Source organism: Scyliorhinus torazame, chromosome 28 (genome assembly GCF_047496885.1).
Source record: "Scyliorhinus torazame isolate Kashiwa2021f chromosome 28, sScyTor2.1, whole genome shotgun sequence".
In the NCBI taxonomy this organism is placed as follows: Eukaryota; Metazoa; Chordata; class Chondrichthyes; order Carcharhiniformes; family Scyliorhinidae; genus Scyliorhinus; species Scyliorhinus torazame.
The window spans coordinates 31,066,077-31,087,040 of record NC_092734.1 but is presented as its reverse complement, the minus strand read 5'-3'; the positions used below and the strand labels follow the sequence as shown (position 1 = coordinate 31,087,040).

The window sequence follows — 20,964 nt, the reverse complement described above, 5'->3', positions numbered from 1 at the left end:
CACAATCGTATATTTTGCCAGGTTCATTAAGTCTGTGAACAGAGTTAGTGAAACTGTATTTTATCTGTCAAATAGTTTACTTTGCAGTTTAAGTAAAATTGAATTATGAATTAATGAAGCTGCAATTAAATCTCAACTCCAGACTTTTATTACACGTTTTAAACAGGCAATTGCCATTACCGATACTGACTAGAAACATTCATAGGAGCAGAAGTAGGCCATTCAGCCCTTGGAGTCTACTACACTGTTTAATTAGCTTGTGGTTGACCTGTCCCTTGACTCCATTCATTCAGCAGTCATCCATATTCCTTCTTGGTACCCTTACCCAACAAAAGACCTATTGATCTCCATCTTTTTTTTAAAAAATCAATTGATCCAGACTCCACAGCCTTAGGGGCAGTGTTTCAGACGTCCACTACTCTTTTTTTTTAAAATATTTTATTGTAAATTTTTGGTCAACCATCACAGTACATTGTGTATCCTTTACACAATAATATAACAGTATAAATAACAATGACCTGTTTTATAAACAAAGAATAAATAATATATAACAAAAACTAAAACTAAATGGCAACTGCCTTGTCTCAGATAAACACTCTCCAAAAATATGATTTAACAGTCCAATATACAATTATTTATAGCAACGACCTATACATATTATACATATATATTAACAACCCTGAGAGTCCTTCTGGTTCCTCCCCCCCCCCCCCCCCCCCCCCCCCCCCCCCCCCCCCCGCCCCCCTATCTTTCTGTGAGGTATTCGACGAACGGTTGCCACCGCCTGGTGAACCCTTGAGCCGATCCCCTTAGGACGAACTTAATCCGTTCCAGCTTTATAAACCCTGCCATGTCATTTATCCAGGTCTCCACCCCCGGGGGCTTGGCTTCCTTCCACATCAACAGTATCCTGCGCCGGGCTACTAGGGACGCAAAGGCCAAAACATCAGCCTCTCTCGCCTCCTGCACTCCCGGCTCTTGTGCAACCCCAAATATAGCCACCCCCTAGCTTGGTTCGACCTGGACCCCCACTACTTTCGAAAGCACCTTTGTCACCCCCACGTGATTCGCTGGGCTTCTCGAGCATCTCGCACACCTATCCTCTACCCCCAAAAATTTACTGAGCCGTGCTCCAGTCATATGCGCCCTGTGTAACACCTTAAATTGAATCAGGCTTAGCCTGGCACACTAGGACAATGAGTTTACCCTACTTAGGGCATCCGCCCACAGCCCCTCCTCAATCTCCTCCCCCAGCTCTTCTTCCCATTTCCCTTTCAGCTCATCTACCATAATCTCCCCCTCGTCCCTCATTTCCCTATATATATCTGACACCTTACCGTCCCCCACCCATGTCTTTGAGATCATTCTGTCCTGCACCTCATGCGTCGGGAGCTGCGGGAATTCCCTCACCTGTTGCCTCGCAAAAGCCCTCAGTTGCATATACCGGAATGCATTCCCTTGGGGCAACCCATATTTCTCGGTCAGCGCTCCCAGACTTGCGAACTTCCCATCCACAAACAGATCTTTCAGTTGCGTTACTCCTGCTCTTTGCCATATTCCAAATCCCCCATCCATTCTCCCCGGGGCAAACCTATGGTTATTTCTTATCGGGGACCCCACCAAGGCTCCCGTCTTTCCCCTATGCCGTCTCCACTGTCCCCAAATTTTCAAAGTCGCCACCACCACCGGGCTTGTGGTGTATTTCTTTGGTGAGAACGGCAATGGGGCTGTCACCATAGCTTGTAGGCTAGTCCCCCTACAGGACGCCTTCTCCAATCTCTTCCACGCCGCTCCCTCCTCTTCTCCCATCCACTTACTCACCATTGAGATATTGGCGGCCCAGTAGTACTCACTTAGGCTCGGTAGTGCCAGCCCCCCCATTCCTACTACGCTGTAAGAATCCCTTCCTCACTCTCGGCGTCTTCCCGGCCCACACAAAACTCATGATACTCTTTTCGATCCTTTTGAAAAAAGCCTTCGTGATCACCACCGGGAGGCACTGAAACACAGAGGAATCTCGGGAGGACTACCATTTTAACCGCCTGCACCCTCCCTGCCAGTGACAGGGATACCATGTCCCATCTCTTGAAGTCCTCCTCCATTTGTTCCACCAATCGCGTTAAATTTAACCTATGCAATGTACCCCAATTCTTGGCTATCTGGATCCCCAAGTACCGAAAGTCCCTTGTTACCTTCCTCAGCGGAAAGTCCTCTATTTCTCTGCTCTGCTCCCCTGGATGCACCACAAACAACTCACTTTTCCCCATGTTCAGTTTATATCCTGAGAATTCTCCAAACTCCCGAAGTGTCCGCATTATCTCTGGCATCCCCTCCGCCGGGTCCGCTACATATAACAACAAATCATCCGCATACAGAGATACCCGGTGTTCTTCTCCTCCTCTAAGTACTCCCCTCCACTTCTTGGAACCCCTCAATGCTATTGCCAGGGGCTCAATCGCCAGTGCAAACAATAATGGGGACAGAGGGCATCCCTGCCTTGTCCCTCTATGGAGCCGAAAGTATGCAGATCCCCGTCCATTCGTGACCACACTCGCCACTGGGGCCCTATACAACAGCTGCACCCATCCAACATACTCATCTCCAAAACCAAATCTCCTCAGCACCTCCCACAGATAATCCCACTCCACTCTATCAAATGCTTTCTCGGCATCCATCGCCACCACTATCTCCGCTTCCCCCTCTGGTGGGGGCATCATCATTACCCCTAGCAGCCTCCGTATATTCGTATTCAGCTGTCTCCCCTTCACAAACCCAGTTTGGTCCTCATGGACCACCCTCGGGACACAATCCTCTATCCTCATTGCCATTACCTTGGCCAGAATCTTAGCGTCTACATTTACGAGGGAAATAGGTCTATAGGACCCGCATTGCAGCGGGTCCTTTTCCTTCTTTAGGAGAAGCGATATCATTGCCTCAGACATAGTCGGGGGCAGCTGTCCCCTTTCCTTTGCCTCTTTAAAGGTCCTCATCAGTAGCGGGGCGAGCAAGTCCACATATTTCCTGTAAAATTCAACTGGGAATCCATCCGGTCCCGGAGCCTTCCCCGCCTGCATGCTCCTAATTCCTTTCACTACTTCCTCTATTTCAATCTGTGCTCCCAGTCCCCCTCTTTCCTGCTCCTCCACCGTGGGAAATTCCAGCCGGTCCAGAAAGCCCATCATTCTCTCCCTCCCATCCGGGGGTTGAGCTTCGTATAATTTTTTATAAAATGCCTTGAACACTCCATTCACTCTCTCCGCTCCCCGCTCCATCTCTCCTTCCTCATCCCTCACTCCCCCTATTTCCCTCGCTGCTCCCCTTTTCCTCAATTGGTGGGCCAGCAACCTGGGATGATGCCAATTTTATGAGGCATATGCTAGGACGCATCCCGGACCTAGAGGTGGGAAAGTACTGTACACCCTGTGCCTTCCTCCACTGTGCCTCTGCAGTACCCATTGTCAGCAAGTCAAATTCTACGTGTAGCCTTTGCCTTTCCCTGTACAGTCCCTCCTCCGGTGCCTCCGCATATTGCCTGTCCACCCTCAGAAGTTCTTGCAGCAACCGCTCCCGTTCCCTACTCTCCTGCTTTCCTTTATGTGCCCTTATTGATATCAGCTCCCCTCTAACCACTGCCTTCAGCGCCTCCCAGACCACTCCCACCTGGACCTCCCCATTATCATTGAGTTCCAAGTACTTTTCAATGCACCCCCTCACCCTTAGGCACACCCCCTCATCTGCCATTAGTCCCATGTCCATTCTCCAGGGTGGGCGCCCTTCTGTTTCCTCCCCTATCTCCAAGTCCACCCAATGTGGAGCGTGATCCGAAATGGCTATAGCCGTATACTCCGTTCCCCTCACCTTCGGGATCAACGCCCTTCCCAAAACAAAAAAGTCTATTCGCGAATAGACTTTGTGGACATAGGAGAAAAACGAAAACTCCTTACTCCTAGGTCTGCTAAATCTCCACGGGTCTACTCCTCCCATCTGCTCCATAAAATCTTTAAGCACCTTGGCTGCTGCCACCCTCCTTCCAGTCCTGGACCTCGACCTGTCCAGCCCTGGTTCCAACACCGTATTGAAATCTCCCCCCATTACCAACTTTCCCACCTCTAGGTCCGGGATGCGTCCTAGCATATGCCTCATAAAATTGGCATCATCCCAGTTCGGGGCATATACGTTTACCAAAACCACCGTCTCCCCCTGTAGTTTGCCACTCACCATCACGTATCTGCCCCCGCTATCCGCCACTATAATCTTTGCCTCAAACATTACCCGCTTCCCCACTAATATAGCCACCCCCCCTGTTTTTCGCATCTAGCCCCGAATGGAACACCTGCCCCACCCAACCTTTGCGTAGTCTCACCTGGTCTATCAGTTTCAAGTGTGTTTCCTGTAACATAACCACGTCTGCCTTAAGTTTCTTAAGGTGTGTGAGTACCCGTGCCCTCTTTATCGGCCCGTTCAGCCCTCTCACGTTCCACGTGATCAGCCGGGTTGGGGGGCTTTTTACCCCCCTCCCTTGTCGATTAGCCATCCCCTTTTTCCAGCTCCTCACCCGGTTCCCACGCAGCTGTGTCCCCCCCCCCAGACGGTGCCCCCCCGCCCATCCCACCCCATGCCAGCTCCCCCCTCTCCCCAGCAGCAGCAGCCCAATAATTCCCCCCTCCCACCCCCCAGCTAGATCCCCCACTAGCGTAGTTACACCCCCCATGTTGCTCCCAGAAGTCAGCAAACTCTGGCCGACCTCGGCTTCCCCCCCGTGACCTCGGCTCGCACCATGCGACGCCCCCTCCTTCCTGCTTCCCTATTCCCGCCATGATTATCATAGCGTGGGAACCGAGCCCGCGCTTCCCCCTTGGCCCCGCCCCCAATGGCCAACGCCCCATCTCCTCCACCTCCTTTCCTCCCCCCACCACCTCCTGTGGAAGAGAGAAAAGTTACCACATCGCAGGATTAATAACATAAAACTCCTCTTTTCCCCCCTTTTTACCCCCCTCTTCGCCCCCCATACTCGCCCCACCACTTTGTTTCAAACGTTCTTTTTTTAAAAAATAACCCGCTCATTCCAATTTTTCTTCCACGATAAAAGTCCACGCCTCATCCGCCGTCTCAAAGTAGTGGTGCCTCCCTTGACATGTGACCCACAGTCTTGCCGGTTGCAGCATTCCGAATTTTATCTTCTTTTTGTGAAGCACCGCCTTGGCCCGATTAAAGCTCGCCCTCCTTCTCGCCGCCTCCGCACCCCAGTCTTGGTATACGCGGATCACCGCGTTCTCCCACTTACTGCTCCGAGTTTTCTTTGCCCATCTAAGGACCATCTGTTTGTCCTTAAAACGGAGGAATCTCACCACTATGGCTCTAGGAATTTCTCCTGCTCTCGGTCCTCGCGCCATCACTCGGTATGCTCCCTCCACCTCCAGCGGACCCGCCGGGGCCTCCGCTCCCATTAACGAGTGCAGCATCGTGCTCACATATGCCCCGACGTCCGCTCCCTCCGCACCTTCAGGAAGACCAAGAATCCTTAGGTTGTTCCTCCTCGCGTTGTTCTCCAGCACCTCCAGCCTTTCCACACATCGTTTATGGTGTGCCTCGTGCATCTCCGTCTTCACCACCAGGCCCTGTATGTCGTCCTCATTCTCGGCAGCCTTTGCCTTCACGACCCGAAGCTCCCGCTCCTGGGTCTTTTGCTCCTCCTTTAGCCCTTCGATCGCCTGTAATATCGGGGCCAACAGCTCCTTCTTCGTTTCCTTTTTGAGTTCTTCCACGCAGCGTTTCAAAAACTCGTGTTGTTCAGGGCCCCATATTAAACTGCCACCTTCTGACGCCATCTTGGTTTTTGCTTGCCTTCCTTGCCGCTGCTCTAAAGGATCCACCGCAATCCGGCCACCTTCCGCTCCTTTTTTCATCCGTATCCAGGGGGGATTCCCTTCTGGTTCACCGCACAGTACTTTTAGCCGTTAAAATTGCCGTTGGGGCTCTTATTAAGAGCCCAAAAGTCCGTTTCACCGGGAGCTGCCGAAACGTGCGACTCAGCTGGTCATCGCCGCACCCGGAAGTCACGTCCACTACTCTTTATGTGGACAAAGTGCTTCCTGAGCTCACTTAAACGGCCTCGTAATTTATGATTTAAGTGTGTGCCCTCTTGTTATGGACTCACCCACTGGGCAAATAGTTTATCTATATTGTGATGAATGTAAGAAATTATCATGTTATATATTTCATATATTTTGCAGTGATGTTATTAAAAGCTGGGTTAAGATGCATACAGACCTGGCTCTGGGTCACTGTCCATGTGGAGTTTGCACAATCTACCTGTGTTTGCGTGGGTTTCGCCCCCACAACCCAAAAATGTGCAGGGTAGGTGGATTGGCCACGCTAAATTGCCCCTTAATTGGAAAAAAATAATTGGGTACTCTAAAATGTAAAAAAAAAGATTCATACAGACAACATATCTGCTAAAGCTGCGATTAAGGGGCCTTAAAGGTGAGGAAATCATTGATTTTGTAGGCAAGTGGCCTGCTAATGGGATGTTGTTTATGTCTAAAGGACAACTGGGGTGTAGGTAATTTGAGGGGTATTGTGTTTAGTTTCTGGTTTATGGGACATTTTGAGGAAGGAGGCACAGGAATGCCTTATGCTTTGGGTACAGATGATGAAATTAAGGGGAGGAGCCAGGGCTGTCTAAAAAGTTAGTTCTTCTTAGGATTTTGATCTGAACAGAGGTGTTTCAGTTTTGGACCTGAAAAGCGCGCTCATCAAAGGTTTTGCACAGAGAAAAGCAAAAATAATAATCTTTATTAGTGTCACAAGTAGGCTTACATTAACACTGCAATGAAGGTACTGTGAAAGTCCCCTAGACACCACATTCTGTGCCTGTTCGTGTACACTGAGGGAGAATTCAGAATGTCCAATTCATCTAACAAAGACGTCTTCTGGAGGAAACCAGAGTGCCTGGAGGAAACCCACGCAGACACGAGGAGAACGTGCAGACTCCGCATAGACAGTGACCCAAGCCGGGATTCGAACCCGTGACCCTAGCGCTGTGAAGCAACAGTGCTAACCACTGTGCTACTGTCCTGCTGCAAGTAGAAACCTGGTTGTAATTTTATTCATGAGTGGCATTTGGACTATATTGGATTGCTTAATCGGAATACAAAGGCAGGTTTAGGAAGTAAGTTAAGGTTTCTTCTTTTACTTAAGAACTGTTGCAGCTGTTGACTGTAAAGCTATCTCTCTGTTGTTAATATGGTTAATTCTGTGTTTAAATTAAAGTTTGATTTAACAGTGTTATCACTCCTGTGGTGCAGGAACATTTCCTCACAGTTTTACAAACTTCAAAAAGTTGGGTTCATGTCTGGGATCCGAACAAAATCTACCCAATTCAACCCTTTAATTTTAGAATACCTCAGTTAGATCATCCCTCAACCTCTAAACTTGAAGGAATTCAAGCCAAATTTATGCAACCTGTCCTCTTGATTTGACCTGTTAATTGTGTTGGTGAATCTGTGCTGTTCCCCATCCAAGGCCAATGTGTAATTCCTGGGCTTCAGTGCCCAGGACGGAATAGAATATTAAAGGTGCGGTCTGGCCAAAGCTTTGAACTACAGACGCCCCACTTGCTCATCACCCTGAGGTATAGCTTTACGAGAACGGCTGCAGGGATTTGATATCTCAGCTGCGTGGAAGAATTGGCAAAGAATTGGAGAAGAGGGGGGTGAGAGGAGATTCAATAGTGGCGTTCAGAGTCATTGGCCTGGAGAGGGGGAAGCTGCTCCCATTGCCCGAAGGGATGAGAGCACAGAGGACACTGATGTAAGGTGGCTGACAAAGCAAGCAGCGATGACGTGAGGTAAAACCTTTTTATGCAGCGAGTGTTGTTAGGGGCTGCAATCCGCTGCCCGACAGTCTGATGGAGACAGATGCAATCGTGGCTTTCGAAAAGGAATAAGATAATTATCTGAAGATTTAAAATAAAACATTGTGGGTTATGGGGAAAAGGCAGGGGATTGGAACGAGCTGAGTAGCTCTTACAGGCAGCAGGTGCAGACATGGTGGGGTGAATGTGCTGCAGCCAATTAATGATAGTGCAGTTCAACCTTTTGTAACTGCACTAGCCTTTCGCAATTTATGCATGTGGGCATACAGAGAATGGGTGGGATACCCATGTCCTGATGTTCCTACCAGCCTTACTTTCAATTTCACCTTGGATTAATCACTTACTAGATTTGGAAAGATTGAGTGAGCTTGATGAGGTGGAAATAGAAATTGGCACTCACGGCCCAAGTATAAATGACATTTTTAAAAAGGAGAGGTTGCAGAATAAATGGCAGTACGTTTTTCAGACGTTCCAAAGCACTGCCGGGTCAACAGAAGCTATAAACAAAACTACAGAAGCAGATATTATATTAAAAATAAATGCGAGCGTGAGAAACGGAGTTTGGAAAGAGATTAGGGAGGAGGCAGTGTGAAGAAAGGATCTTTGACGAGAAGTGATGGTTGAAAATTGGAAGGATTTGTCTTGTCGGGCAATGCTTGATCGCAGCCAGCAGGTGGAGCAAGAGGAGCACTCCACATTGATATGAGACAATAATGTGAGCTAGGTTTAGAAACTGCACTGTGAGGATTGGCAGAAGGTATTAAATGTCAGAAAGACTGAGTTCCTAAGGGTATGGAAGTTTAAAATTGAGATTGCTCTTTGGTGTGTGACGATCTTCAATATTATTGATTTTTTAAAAAAAGTTAATTTTAGAGTACCCAATTATTTTTTTCCCAATTAAGGGGCAATTTAGCGTGGCCAGTTAACCTACCCTGCACATCTTTGGGTTGTGGGGGTGAGACCCACGCAGACACGGGGAGAATGTGCAAGCTCCACACGGACAGTGACCCAGAGCCGGGATCGAACCTGGGACCTCGGTGGCGTGAGGCAGCAGTGCTAACCACTGCGCCGCCGAGCATTCTAACTGTGAGCAAGAGTACGGATTTTTTTTTAAAACTCAATTTGTGGTGTTTATTTTATGCCAGATTGAATGCAGGATGCAAACACAATCCGTGGTTCGCAAATGAACACCTGATTCAGTTTCTGTGTGGCTTTATGCTAATAATGTATAAATTTGCAATTTCCCAAACCTTTCAAAAACCGGGCACAGTCTTTTGTGAACTAGTCTCATGTAGCTAAGCCTGTCCTTCAAGACGATGATTTTTATTTTTTGTTCACTTGCCTTTCCAGAGCTCGAGCTCTGAGGAGTCCATAGCAGCAGGAGACGCCCCGGCCACTTCTGACTTCTTTGACAATATTCCAGGACAAAGGCCAGTCTTCGAAATCCCCGTGACGGGAGGCAAGTACTGGAAAGTGAATTTAGAATATAGAGAATATAGAACATACATGAAGAAGGAGGCCATTCGGCCCATCGAGTCTGCACCGACCCACTTAATCCCTCACTTCCACCCTAGCCCCGTAACCCAATAACCCCTCCTAACCTTTTTTGGTCACTAAGGACAATTTAGCATGGCCAATCCACCTAACCTGCACGTCTTTGGACTATGTGAGGAAACCGGAGCACCCGGAGGAAACCCACGCAGACACGGGGAGAACGTGCAGACTCCGCACAGACAGTGACCCAGCAGGGAATCGAACCTGGGACCCTGGCGCTGTGAAGCCACAGTGCTATCCACTTGTGCTACCGGGCTGCCCTGAAACGGTAGCCCTGAAATGGTCCTCAAACTGAGCTTTTCGGCAAAGTTGTAGAAACATGAGATATGCGACCAGATTTTAGAGCTGTCTTTGTCAGAGAGGGCACCTTTGTTCTGCTCCTTTTCCAAACCCTATCCTTCCCTGGAGGGGTAAATGTTCTGGGTCTATGGGCCTATGTTCTGCTGGAGCAGAAGGTCCTTCAGTTCCTTCCTTCAAGTGCTTATTCTTCATGTTGAGTGTGTCAAGCTTGGGCCTGATGGGGTCCTTGCCTGGTATCAGCAGAAGTTTATTTTCCAGCAGTTGGTAACCCGATGGACAGAAATTTGGCTAACTTTCTCTGCCTCCCTCTCTCTCTATAAACTGTGTTGCTCTTAGTGTTCCAAATGCTAGAATGTCCCCCTGCTTCTTTATGATCTCCTTTGAAAAGCACCCCCTCGATCAAACCTTTGTTCTCTTATTACTCTACCTTTTAGTTCAGCATCAGTTCCTGGGGTTTAATAGTTGAAGATGTCTACTGACCCTTGGTTATGTCCCACATGACTGACGAGGTCACATTAGTTCTGCATTGTCCTCAACTGTAGATTAATGATGGGCCTACTTACTGAAGGATAGATCTGTGTGTTTTCAGATACTGAAGGATTGATCAGCCAAGCTCTGCTAATAGGAAACTTTGAAGGTGCAGTCGAGCTGTGTTTAAAAGATGACCATTTTGCGGATGCCATCATTCTCGCCATTGCTGGGGGAGAAGAGCTTCTTGCGCAAACGCAGAATAGATACTTCGCCAAAAGAAAGACAAAAATTTCCCGGGTAAATGCTACTTCAGTCTGCGGAACACATGCATATCCTTGTTTCTCCTCAATGTAAAGTCAAAGCAATAGCTTAGTATTCAAAATTCTGTTCTGTGGGCTTGTAAGTGACATGTTTTACTCCTTTCACTTCTGGGAACTGAGTTTGACTTTGTCTCTGGCTGATGGGATGCATGTCACTTTTCAGCTGGTAGCCTCCCAAGTGAAATAGAGGTAACCTCAACGAGAACTACTTGCAGCAACATGGGTCATCTCATTGAAGTCGCAAAATCGCCAGGTTTAGCAAATAGTAAACATCAAACCTAGGGTTTGGGGGTGACGCACCTGTTGGGTTACAAATAGATTCACTATGTATCTGACCCATGTTGCATGTTGTACCTGACCTGGGAGTATCCTTTTCCTGGTCTGAATAGTGCCTTAATTGGAAGCGCCTGATGCCACAAATACATCGGGAACATGAAGAGCTATTACCACGCACTCCTGTACCATCCAGTGTGGGAATGTTTTCATGGTTGTAATATTTGTAAAAGAGCTGTAAATAAGCAATCGACAATGTTACCAGCAATGTATCCTCTATTGTAAGTGTTGCTGTGATCAATTAAAATGCTTTCACTTCATTGGGGTAGAAAGGTACACAGTGATTGGAATAATATGCAACGTATAGAGGTACATGTGTCATGGTATGGAACCTAGAGCAAGGAGCAAGAATTCTGCAGGAGGGTGAAGGGAATTCAACTTTTCCTTAAAACCTGTGTTCATAACACCAAAAGTTATAGGAGCAGAATTCGGCCATTTGGACCATCGAGTCTGCTCTGCCATGGCTGATATGTTTCTCATCCCCCATTCCCCTGCCTTCTTCCCATGATCCCTGACGCCCTTATTAATCAAGAACCTATCAATCTCCATCTTAAAGACACCCAGTGACTTGGCCACCACAGTCTTTTGTAGAGTTCTACAGATTTAATTAAAATGTAGCAAGGGCGACACGGTGAGCCAGTGTCTAGCACTGCTGCTTACGGCGCTGAGGACCCGGGTTTGAATCCCGGCCCCGGATCACTGGCGGTGTGGAGTTTGCACATTCTCCCCGTGTCTGCGTGGGTTTCGCCCCCATAACCCAAAGACGTGCAAGGTAGGTGGATTGGCCACGCTAAATTGCTCCTTAATTTGTAAAAAAGAACTCGATACTCTAAAAAAAAAATTTTAATGTAACAAAGAGCACTTAGCATTGTAACAACATCACACCAATTTTAATTCACCTGATCTATTTTTCAGACCAATTTTCCTTTAGCATTTTAATAGTTTCAAAAGCAGCTGCGAGAATCCATTTTAACAGAGGTGTTGCAGTCTTAAGCGAGTCAGTCGGGAGGACCGTTTTAAGTAGCTCCTGCATACGGTTCCACAAGTTGTCATGCTTTAATTGCTTGCAGTGTTCGAGGAATACTGAATGTACTCCATGTCCTGTTGCAGCTTGTGTCCTCTGTCGTCACCCACAATTGGAGGGACATTGTCGAATCTTGTGACTTGGACAATTGGAAAGAAGCTTTAGCTGCTCTTTTAACTTACGCCAAACCAGAGGTGTTCCCCTTGCTATGTGGTAAGTTTGCTCCTTCATCTCTACTGTATCATTTTTCTCTTGCCTCTTTTATTTTTCCAATCCCTACTCTCGCAGGGATTTCTTCTGTATTTGCAATTGGTTTTGCACATGCAGGCAGCCATCACCTAAACGACCAGAATTTTAAGGAAAGACGGACAGAGTTAATGTTTTGAGTCTACTACGTCTCTACTTTGGAACTCAAGCCCTATTGGGCTCATAACGTTAATTCTCATAGAACCTCATTGCGCACTTTCCCTCTCTGCGCATGCAGCCAAACCTACTGCGCTTTTCCAGCACTGTTTTTATTTCAGATCTCCACCATCTGCAGGAATTTCTTTTCTATTATGACTGGTATTTAAGTGTGCTTAATGCTGGTGAGCACGTGCAGGTAATTTGAACGCGGACATGGTTCAGGCAAACCCTCACCTGATCTACCTTTTTAAAGCAAGCATTAAAGGCAGCACTGTTTAGCATTAATGTGCAGAGACCCAGACTGATTTTCCCTTGCTTACACAGGGTACAAAGGCCAATCGTGTGTTTTCTTGAACTAACAATACGGAGCAAGAATTGAATTTAGCATCTTCCTGGCTTCTGTATGTCCCAGTTACTCCCAAGATAAATCTATATCCCTCTGTGCCACTTGTTATTATGTGATGGGGATGAACTGAGCTTCCATTCATGTGATGCTGGTTGAACATGTTCCCTGTTGTCAGTCAGCAGATTTTATGTATTGTGTTGCAGGGGAATGTAGAAGCATACGCATTTGAGCAAATAATGATTTCATTGTGCGATCCAGTTCACACTTTGCAGCCTGACTTCCTTCCACTGCCAGTGACGGCCCTGTGAACACCAGCACTTCTCCCAGTGCTGTCCAGGTTTGAAAGGGCCAAAATCCATAACTGGACTGCTTGATTTTTCTTTTCCAAGACTTCAGGTAGACACAGTACAGACAGTACTTTGTTAAAATGTCAACAACAGCACCCAGTAACGTCCTGTGTGTTTGGTTCAATATTAGGGGTCAAATTAGGGTGTCTGTAAATACCCTGTCTCTCTCAAGTTGTTTTAGTCGCTCCCAGGCAATAGCTGCGTATCGAGAATTTATAGTGAAGTGTTCAAGAGAACTCTGATGCAAAATGTCTTAAATGTGTTCAGTTGTAATGCAAGCTTCTCTGATTTGTAAAAAAGTTATGCTTCGTTACATTTAAGCAGTAGGAATTTAAAGACAAATAGTTTTGGATTGAATTGGATTTGCTTATCGTTTCGTGTACAGTGAAGAGCATTTTTCTGCAAGCAGCTCAAACAGATCGTTTAGTACATGAAAATAAAATAAAATAAAAAGAAAATACATAATAGGGCAACACAAGGTACACAATATAATTACATAGACACTGGGCATCGGGTGAAGTATACAGGAGTGTAGTACTACTCCGTAGAGAAGATGTGTGAAGAGATGAGTTCAGTCCATAAGAGGGTCTTTAGCAGTCTGGTATCAGCAGGGAAGAAGCTGTTTTTGAATCTGTTTGTGTGTGTTCTCAGACTTTTGTATCTCCTGCCCGCGGGGGCAGCACAGCATAGTGGTTAGCACAGTTGCTTCACAGCTCCAGGGTCCCAGGTTTGATTCCCGGCTTGGGTCACTGTCTGTGTGGAGTCTGCACGTTCTCCCCAAGTGTGCGTGGGTTTACTCACACAGTCCAAAGATGTATGGGTTAGGTAGATTGGCTATGCTAAATTGCCCTTGGTGTCCAAACAGGTTAATTGGGGTTACTGGGTTAAGGGGATGGGGTGGAGGGGTGTAGACCCGATGGGCCGAATGGCCTCATTCTGGAATGTAAATTCTATGATGCAAGAAGTTGGAAGAGTGAGTAAATAAATAAATAATCTTTTTATTGTCACAAGTAGGCGTACATTAACACTGCAATGAAGTTACTGTGAAAAGCCCCGCGTCGCCACATTCCGGCGCCTGTTCGGGTACACACAGGGAGAATTCTTAGCCGGTTCGGGAATTGAACCCGTGCTGCTGGCTTTGTTCTGCATTGCAAACCAGCTGTCTAGCGGTCTTTGATTATGCTACCCGCTTTCCCCAGACAGCGGGAGGTGTATACAGATAGATGGGAGGCAGGTTCGCGTGATGGACGGGGCTGTGTTCACGACTCTCTGAAGTTTCTTGTTGTCTTGGGCCGAGCAGTTGCCATACCAGGCTGTGATGCAGCCAGATAGGATGCTTTCTATGGTGCACCTGTAAAAGTTGGTAAGAGTCAGTGTGGACATGCCGAATTTCCTTAGTTTCCTGAGGAAATATAGGAGCTGTTGTGCTTTCTTGGTGTTAGCGTCGATGTGGGTGGACCAGGAAAGATTTTTGGTGATGTTTTAATTCTGGCTCCAATTATCGGAAAAATGGTTCGCTGCTGATAGTAATATTAACATTCAGATTTAATTTGAGGAGTAATGACTGTGCCAAAAAGCTGTACAAATCTCACACTGATCTTCCTGTTAATCTGATATTTAATACTTGACATTAATACTAGGCATTGCCTGAGTATAGCCCTCACATTATGGTGGGGCATAAATCAAAGATTAATTTTTTAAAATGTTAATCTGAACAAGATGTATGAAGGGGCAAAGACCTCTGACCCCTCTTCCTCATTTGCCACAAAATGGAGATCTTTGCACTTCGCTGACCAATGTTAAATCCTCTGGGGTCCTTCCCTTCCTCAGATACTCTGGGATCCCGCCTGGAAATGGAGAATGAGGGACAGCTGTGCATGCAGGCATGCCTTTGCTACATCTGTTCCGGAAACGTTGAGAAACTAGTCGAATGTTGGGCGAAAACCCATGAAAGCTCGACTCCACTCGCACTGGAGGTAAGGAGCCTGTTGTTCAGAACTCTGTGCACTGCTGTGTTTATGTATGACAGACATTTTCTGCACTTGTATCCATCGTGGGTCATGCAGGGTTGGGTTTCACTGCTGTGAATTTGAAGCGCGTCTGTATTTGAAATCAGAAATTTACTACATTGCATTTACTGCCCTATGTCTGAGGCGCAACATGGTGAGTGAGTGAACAATATTGTTCTTCCCTTCACTGGAGCTACTCTATCCAAGCTAATCCCACCCTTACTCCCAACCATTGAACCCCCCTTCCTCTCTCTGTTGCCACCTCCCTTCCCTCTAACCCCTCCCATTGCTGTTATTGTTCTGGCCCTCTTGCCTTTTCTTTTCAACTTCTCTGACACCTGCACACACTCTTTTTAACTTATGCTTTTGCTCCCTTTCTCTCTTGTGTACATGTTCCCGCTATCTGACTTCCTACTCCATGAAGTAAGTTGAAGGTGTCGCATGGTTCTACAATGAAAATCTGCCTGCAGATTGATGCTAAATTGTGTGACTCACAACAATGGCCCTTAAGGATGTCTGGGTTAGGAAATGGAGCTGCCGCATTAGATTGTGGCACTCGGTTGAAGCTGAACATTGAAGGATTGTTTTTCCATTGAATTTATACTGTTTCTGTATTGTATATGTTTAATGCTGACTCTGGATGTGAAAGGATTTAATATTCCGAAACCGATCGTTTCTTCGAGTCGAGGGCAGAAGTCGGAAGTGAATGCAATAAGCGCCTGTGATGTTGCGTTTTGCTAGTGAACGGTAAAGAACCCTGAGCCAAAGTCTTTGAATAACAGGCGAAAGGTTCAGAAACCTCCAAGCCAAACCGACTTGGAACTGTATGGCCATTCCGTCACTGAAACACCCTTTGCAGCAGCGCTGTGGGTGTACTTCCTCTCAAGAGGCTGCAGTGGTTCAAGAAGGCGCTAATCAGGGACAGGCCTCAAACGCCGGGCTTGCCAATGACGCCCATGAAAGAGTAAAAGAGACTTAACACTGTCGACGATGAGTGATTAACATTTTAGAAGCTAAGGTTGTGATTTGTGTCCTTCCCGTCAGGACCTTGTGGAAAAGATTATGATCTTACAGAAAGCCATTGAGTTACTCCAGGGCACAGACATGGCGGCAGAGGGCCCAGTCTTTGCGAAGAAGCTGACGCAGTATGCCAGCCTACTGGCCGCACAAGGAAGTTTGGAAGCAGCCATGAGCTACCTCCCGACTTCTTCAGATCAGGTTTGTTATTTTTCTGTTTATGAAAAGATGCTGCGGCTGTTATATAAGTATTCAATTTTCTCCAACATCTAGGCTTAAAGCAGAAGCAAACCCTAGCAGAGTACTTGCAATATAAAATGCCTTCTAGCAATGTTATATAAAAGAGTATGTTGGGGAACTATTGAAGCTGAATTTGAATTCAGAAATATTAGCACATCTCCTCACTTGAGGCTTTTGTTTCATTGAGTAAGAGTGATTAAGGGGAGATCTAATTGGGGTGGTTAAAGATTATTAAATGATTTGATGGGGTAGCTAGAGGGAAACTATTTCCTCCTGAGGGAGACTTCACTCTAAGGGAGGAAAGCCTTCAAACTAGAGCCAGCCTGTTCAAGGATTACGTTGGGAGGCACTTCACACACGGGGAGGGGAGGGTGGGGGGGGGTTGAAACCTTCTCCCCAAAAAGCTGCCGAGGTCAGGGGTCATTGGAAAATGTCAAAAGTGAAAGTACTAAAGATTACGGAACCAAAGTAGATAAATGGAGTTAAGAAACACGGCGACCGTGATCTCTTTGAATGGGGAAATGGGCTTGAGGGATTGAAGGCCCTACTCCTGTCACTATGATCTGTACTGGAGCTGCTTTCAGGACTTGTTTGCAAGAGGGACCCATGTGTGTCTCCTTTTCATTTCCCTGGATCCCAATGACAAGTAATGAATGCCCAGGCAGTAAATCCAAAAGTGTATCCCAAATTCCAGTTTCAGACCAACCGCAACTTAACTACTATTTGATGAGAGGTTCTATAGACTTTGGTAAATGATGGCAATGTGACGTCAAGTCGGAAAAACTAGCTGTAAGACATTGTGAGAACATCATTTTACTTCAGCTCCAAAAATGTGTGAAGTGTAACAAAGTTTATGTGCATTCACTGTTCTCTATATTTAAAAAAAAAATTGAAATTGAGGGACAATTTAGCGTGGCCAATCCACCTTCCCTGCACATCTTTCGGTTGTGGGGGTGAAACCCACGCAGACACTGGGAGAATGTGCAAACTCCACACGGGACGGGACCAAACTCGAGTCCTCGGCTCTGTGAGGCAGCAGTACTAACCACTGTGCCGCCCCGACTGTTCTCTATATTTTTTGAAAAGTAAATAAAAGTATACTGGATTCTGCATTTTCAAAGTAGAGGCATAGAATAAAAAATAAGGGATGGAATTTATCGATTTGTTTTGTCGTGAAGTGTCAACTCGGGTGGGAAAAGCTGACAGTAGCTCACCATCTGCTCTGCTGGCTTTTCCTGTTGTATTTTTAGAGACTGAAATAAAATCCAAGGGACAGGTTCCACAACATTACGCTGCTGGGGCAGGTTCTGAATGAGCTCGGTCCACCAGCAACTTCAACTTTCAGTGTTTCAAGGGGCTGGTTTCGCACAGGGCTAAATAGCTGGCTTTGAAAGCAGACCAAGGCAGGCCAGCAGCACGGTTCGATTCCCGTACCAGCCTCCCTGAACAGGTACCGGAATGTGGTGACTCGGAGCTTTTCACAGTAACTTCATTTGAAGCCTACTTGTGACAATAAGCGATTTTCATTTCATTTCAATGGATTGGGACTCCATTTAAAAAATAAAAATAAAAAAAAATCTAGAGTACCCAATTCATTTTTCCAATTAAGGGGCAATTTAGCGTGGCCAATCCACCTAGCCTGCACATCTTTGGGTTGTGGGGGCGAAACCCACGTAGACACGGAGAGATTGTGCAAACCCCACACGGACAGTGACCCAGGGCCGGGAATCGAACCTGGAACATCGGCGGCGTGAGGCAGCAGTGCTAACCACTGCCACACTGTGCTGCCCGGAGTCCATTTTTAAAAGGGCATCCCGATGTAAAAGAAAAAATGGAAGCCCCCCCCCCCCCCCCCTCTCCCAGTGTACCCCCGACACTGCCAGGGCACACTGCCTGGGATAGGGGCTGTGCTCACCTGTGTGCCTCTGGCGGATTCTGATCGCCGATGCTAATCATTCCAGTGTGTTTAAACTATTTTATCCATGGTTGTGAATCAGGAAGAAGTGATACCAACATTAGCCTCACTTTGAAACCATCCTCACAAAGTATGAAGGTTATGTTAGTAGGACATTGTTATATTTATTGGGCCTGAATTGCATTTGAAAATTTGGTGATTGCACAATAGACTCTCCTGATGTTTTATAAATGGTAAGTCAGGAGATGTACTCCTTCACGAACACAGAAGCATGATTTTAGCACAATGCATTCTGCTGAATGGTTAACAGCAGAATAATACATTGTGAAGTGCAGCCAGCATAATACAATGCTTAGAAAAGTATATGCATCAGTTTCACTTCACCAAGGAAAACCCAATGAAGTCAGAAGAACTGTGCTTTTCCGATTTCTGCCTTCCTTTGACCAAACTTTTCCGGCTGTTCCCACTGATGGGATCTTCCAGTCCTGCCGACGACGACCCCCTGCCACAGGTGCCCCGACAGCGGGAAACCCCGTTGATAGTGGCGGGACCGGAAGATCCTATCGCTGGCCAATGATGGCCACCTTCTGCAGGTTGGAAAATCCAGCCTTTTGTATTTCCTGGCTGTTGTACATTTCGCTTAAACGGGAACCGTTCTCTCTTTCAGTTTACAGTAGCCCAGCTCCGGGACCGACTGTTCCATGCTCAGGGAGAAGCTATGGTGGGTCAGCAGCCCCCCACGTTTCCCTTCAATCAGGTCGTAATGAGGAGTATACGTCCAACTTCCACTCCGGCTCCCACTCCAGCTCGGCAAACACCGCCTCAGAGGCCGATCCAGCCAATCGCCCAGCAGGTAGGCAGCACCAGAGCATCCTGGCCGAATCCCATACCGAGCTTGTGTGCATGTTGTTGCATTCCGATCTGTGACTGCGTCGTCGTCCTGCGATGCGTCGTTTGTCCTGCGATGCGTCGTTTGTCCTGCGATGCGTCGTTTGTCCTGCGATGCGTCGTTTGTCCTGCGATGCGTCGTTTGTCCTGCGATGCGTCGATGTCCTGCGATGCGATTTGTCCTGCGATGCACTTGCTTTCTTGCTATTCACAAGTTTTGCTGTTTCTTCATGCATATTTTTCACAGTGTCATATGCATTTCGTGCTTCTTCCCTTATGTGCTTTTGCTGAAGGCAGAGCTCACTGTATGAGTCCAGTATCGCTGCTTTCTCCCCTTCTGCCATCGATGGAACAAATTTTTAAAAGAATCCGCAAGGGCAAAAGCAACGTCTGATATATTTTGGACATTTTATTGTGAAATTTGTAGCTTACTCCATCCTGTCCTTGACTTATTCTCATGTTCCCGTCAGTATTTGTGTAACTTACTAATGGCTGTCTGGTGCCTGCTGTGCAAATTGTCTGCGATTGTTCTCCATTGCAAAGTGCACTCTCTATAATCGCTCCCAGCTGCATGGAGCAAATGTAACTCGTTCCCTTATTCCCGTCAGTGTTTGTTTGAGGCACTTCCATAAGAAATATGTTGCAGTAATTGTGCAGCTTGCTACTTCGTTCGCTCGTCTGAATGTCTCCTGCTTTTAAAGTTGTATTGTTGAAAAGCCCATGACAGTAGAGGCGTGCCATCGCCAGAACAACTGGAATACGTTGCATCAGTTAACTGCCTAACATTGTTACCCCCTGGTAATAATAGCAATTTTTTGTCTTCTCAGATGCCATATCAGACCTCCTTCAGTCCTCAGGCCCCACTCTGTCCGTCTGCTCCAACAGTATTCACTCCTCAGCCTGTCCCAGTAGCACCTGCAACCGTTTTCCCTGCTCAAGGCATTGCTGGCATGTACTCCAAACCGGGAGCACCTCGTCCCACCTACCCACAACACCCTACCACAGTCTCTGCACCAGGTAATCCGTTTAATGCTTCAAAGCGGATCAGTCACGTCCCGGTTTAAGCTGAATGACATATCGAATTAGATCATGGGATTCTCAGCCCAATGGGCAAGGGGAACAGGAGATTGAGGCAAGTGGAGAGAGGAACCAGTTTATACTTAAATAAATCAACTCGTGGGTAAATATTAAGTGTGCCAGACTCGGGCGGCATGTGGCACAGTGGTTAGCACTGGGACTGCAGCGCTGAGGACCCGGGTTCGATCCCGGCTCTGGGTCACTGTCCGTGTGGAGTTTGCACATTCTCCCCGTGTCTGCGTGGGTTTCGCCCCCACAACCCATAGATGTGCAGGGTTAGGTGGATTGGCCACGCTAAATTGCCCCTTAATTGGAAAAATGAATTGGGTACTCTAAATTTAAAAAATATAAGTGTCAGACTTTATAAATACATATAATATAAAAGCCGTGTGCGTGTGCATGCGCAGTGCGTGTGGGAAGGGGTAAAAGTGGCATTAGGTCTGCACACGCACTGCGCCTGTATACATACACGATCATTATCTGAACTGGAAAGATTTGCAGGGCTGTGTAGGATATATGCAATGTGTGTACATGCGCAGTGCGTGTGGGAAGGGGTAAAAGTGGCATTAGGTCTGCATGCACTGCGTCTGCACACGCACTGCATCTGCACACGCACTACGCCTGCACACGCACGGCGCCTATACATGCACTCAGTCTGTATACATACACGATCATTATCTGAACTGGAAAGATTTGCAGGGCTGTGTAGGATATACGCAGTGCGTGTACACGCGCAGTGCGTGTATGTGCGCAGTGCGTGTGGGAAGGGGTAAAAGTGGCATTGGTCTGCATGCACTGTGTCTACACACGCACTCTGCACACGCATGCATCTGCACGAGCGT

The 20,964-nt window shown here is 47.0% G+C and overlaps 1 protein-coding gene across 5 annotated transcripts in view; it reads left to right on the top strand.

Moving 5' to 3' along the window:
* Positions 1–20,964, top strand: part of sec31b (SEC31 homolog B, COPII coat complex component) — a 138,993-nt gene that overhangs the window by 81,622 nt on the left and 36,407 nt on the right. For all 5 annotated transcript variants that reach the window (XM_072491799.1, XM_072491798.1, XM_072491801.1 and 2 more), the window contains 7 exons: positions 9,227–9,335; positions 10,320–10,498; positions 11,965–12,091; positions 14,807–14,952; positions 16,030–16,203; positions 18,825–19,010; positions 19,873–20,062. In XM_072491799.1, the coding sequence (XP_072347900.1) occupies positions 9,227–9,335; positions 10,320–10,498; positions 11,965–12,091; positions 14,807–14,952; positions 16,030–16,203; positions 18,825–19,010; positions 19,873–20,062 (1,111 nt within the window). The remainder of the gene's footprint in view (positions 1–9,226; positions 9,336–10,319; positions 10,499–11,964; positions 12,092–14,806; positions 14,953–16,029; positions 16,204–18,824; positions 19,011–19,872; positions 20,063–20,964) is intronic.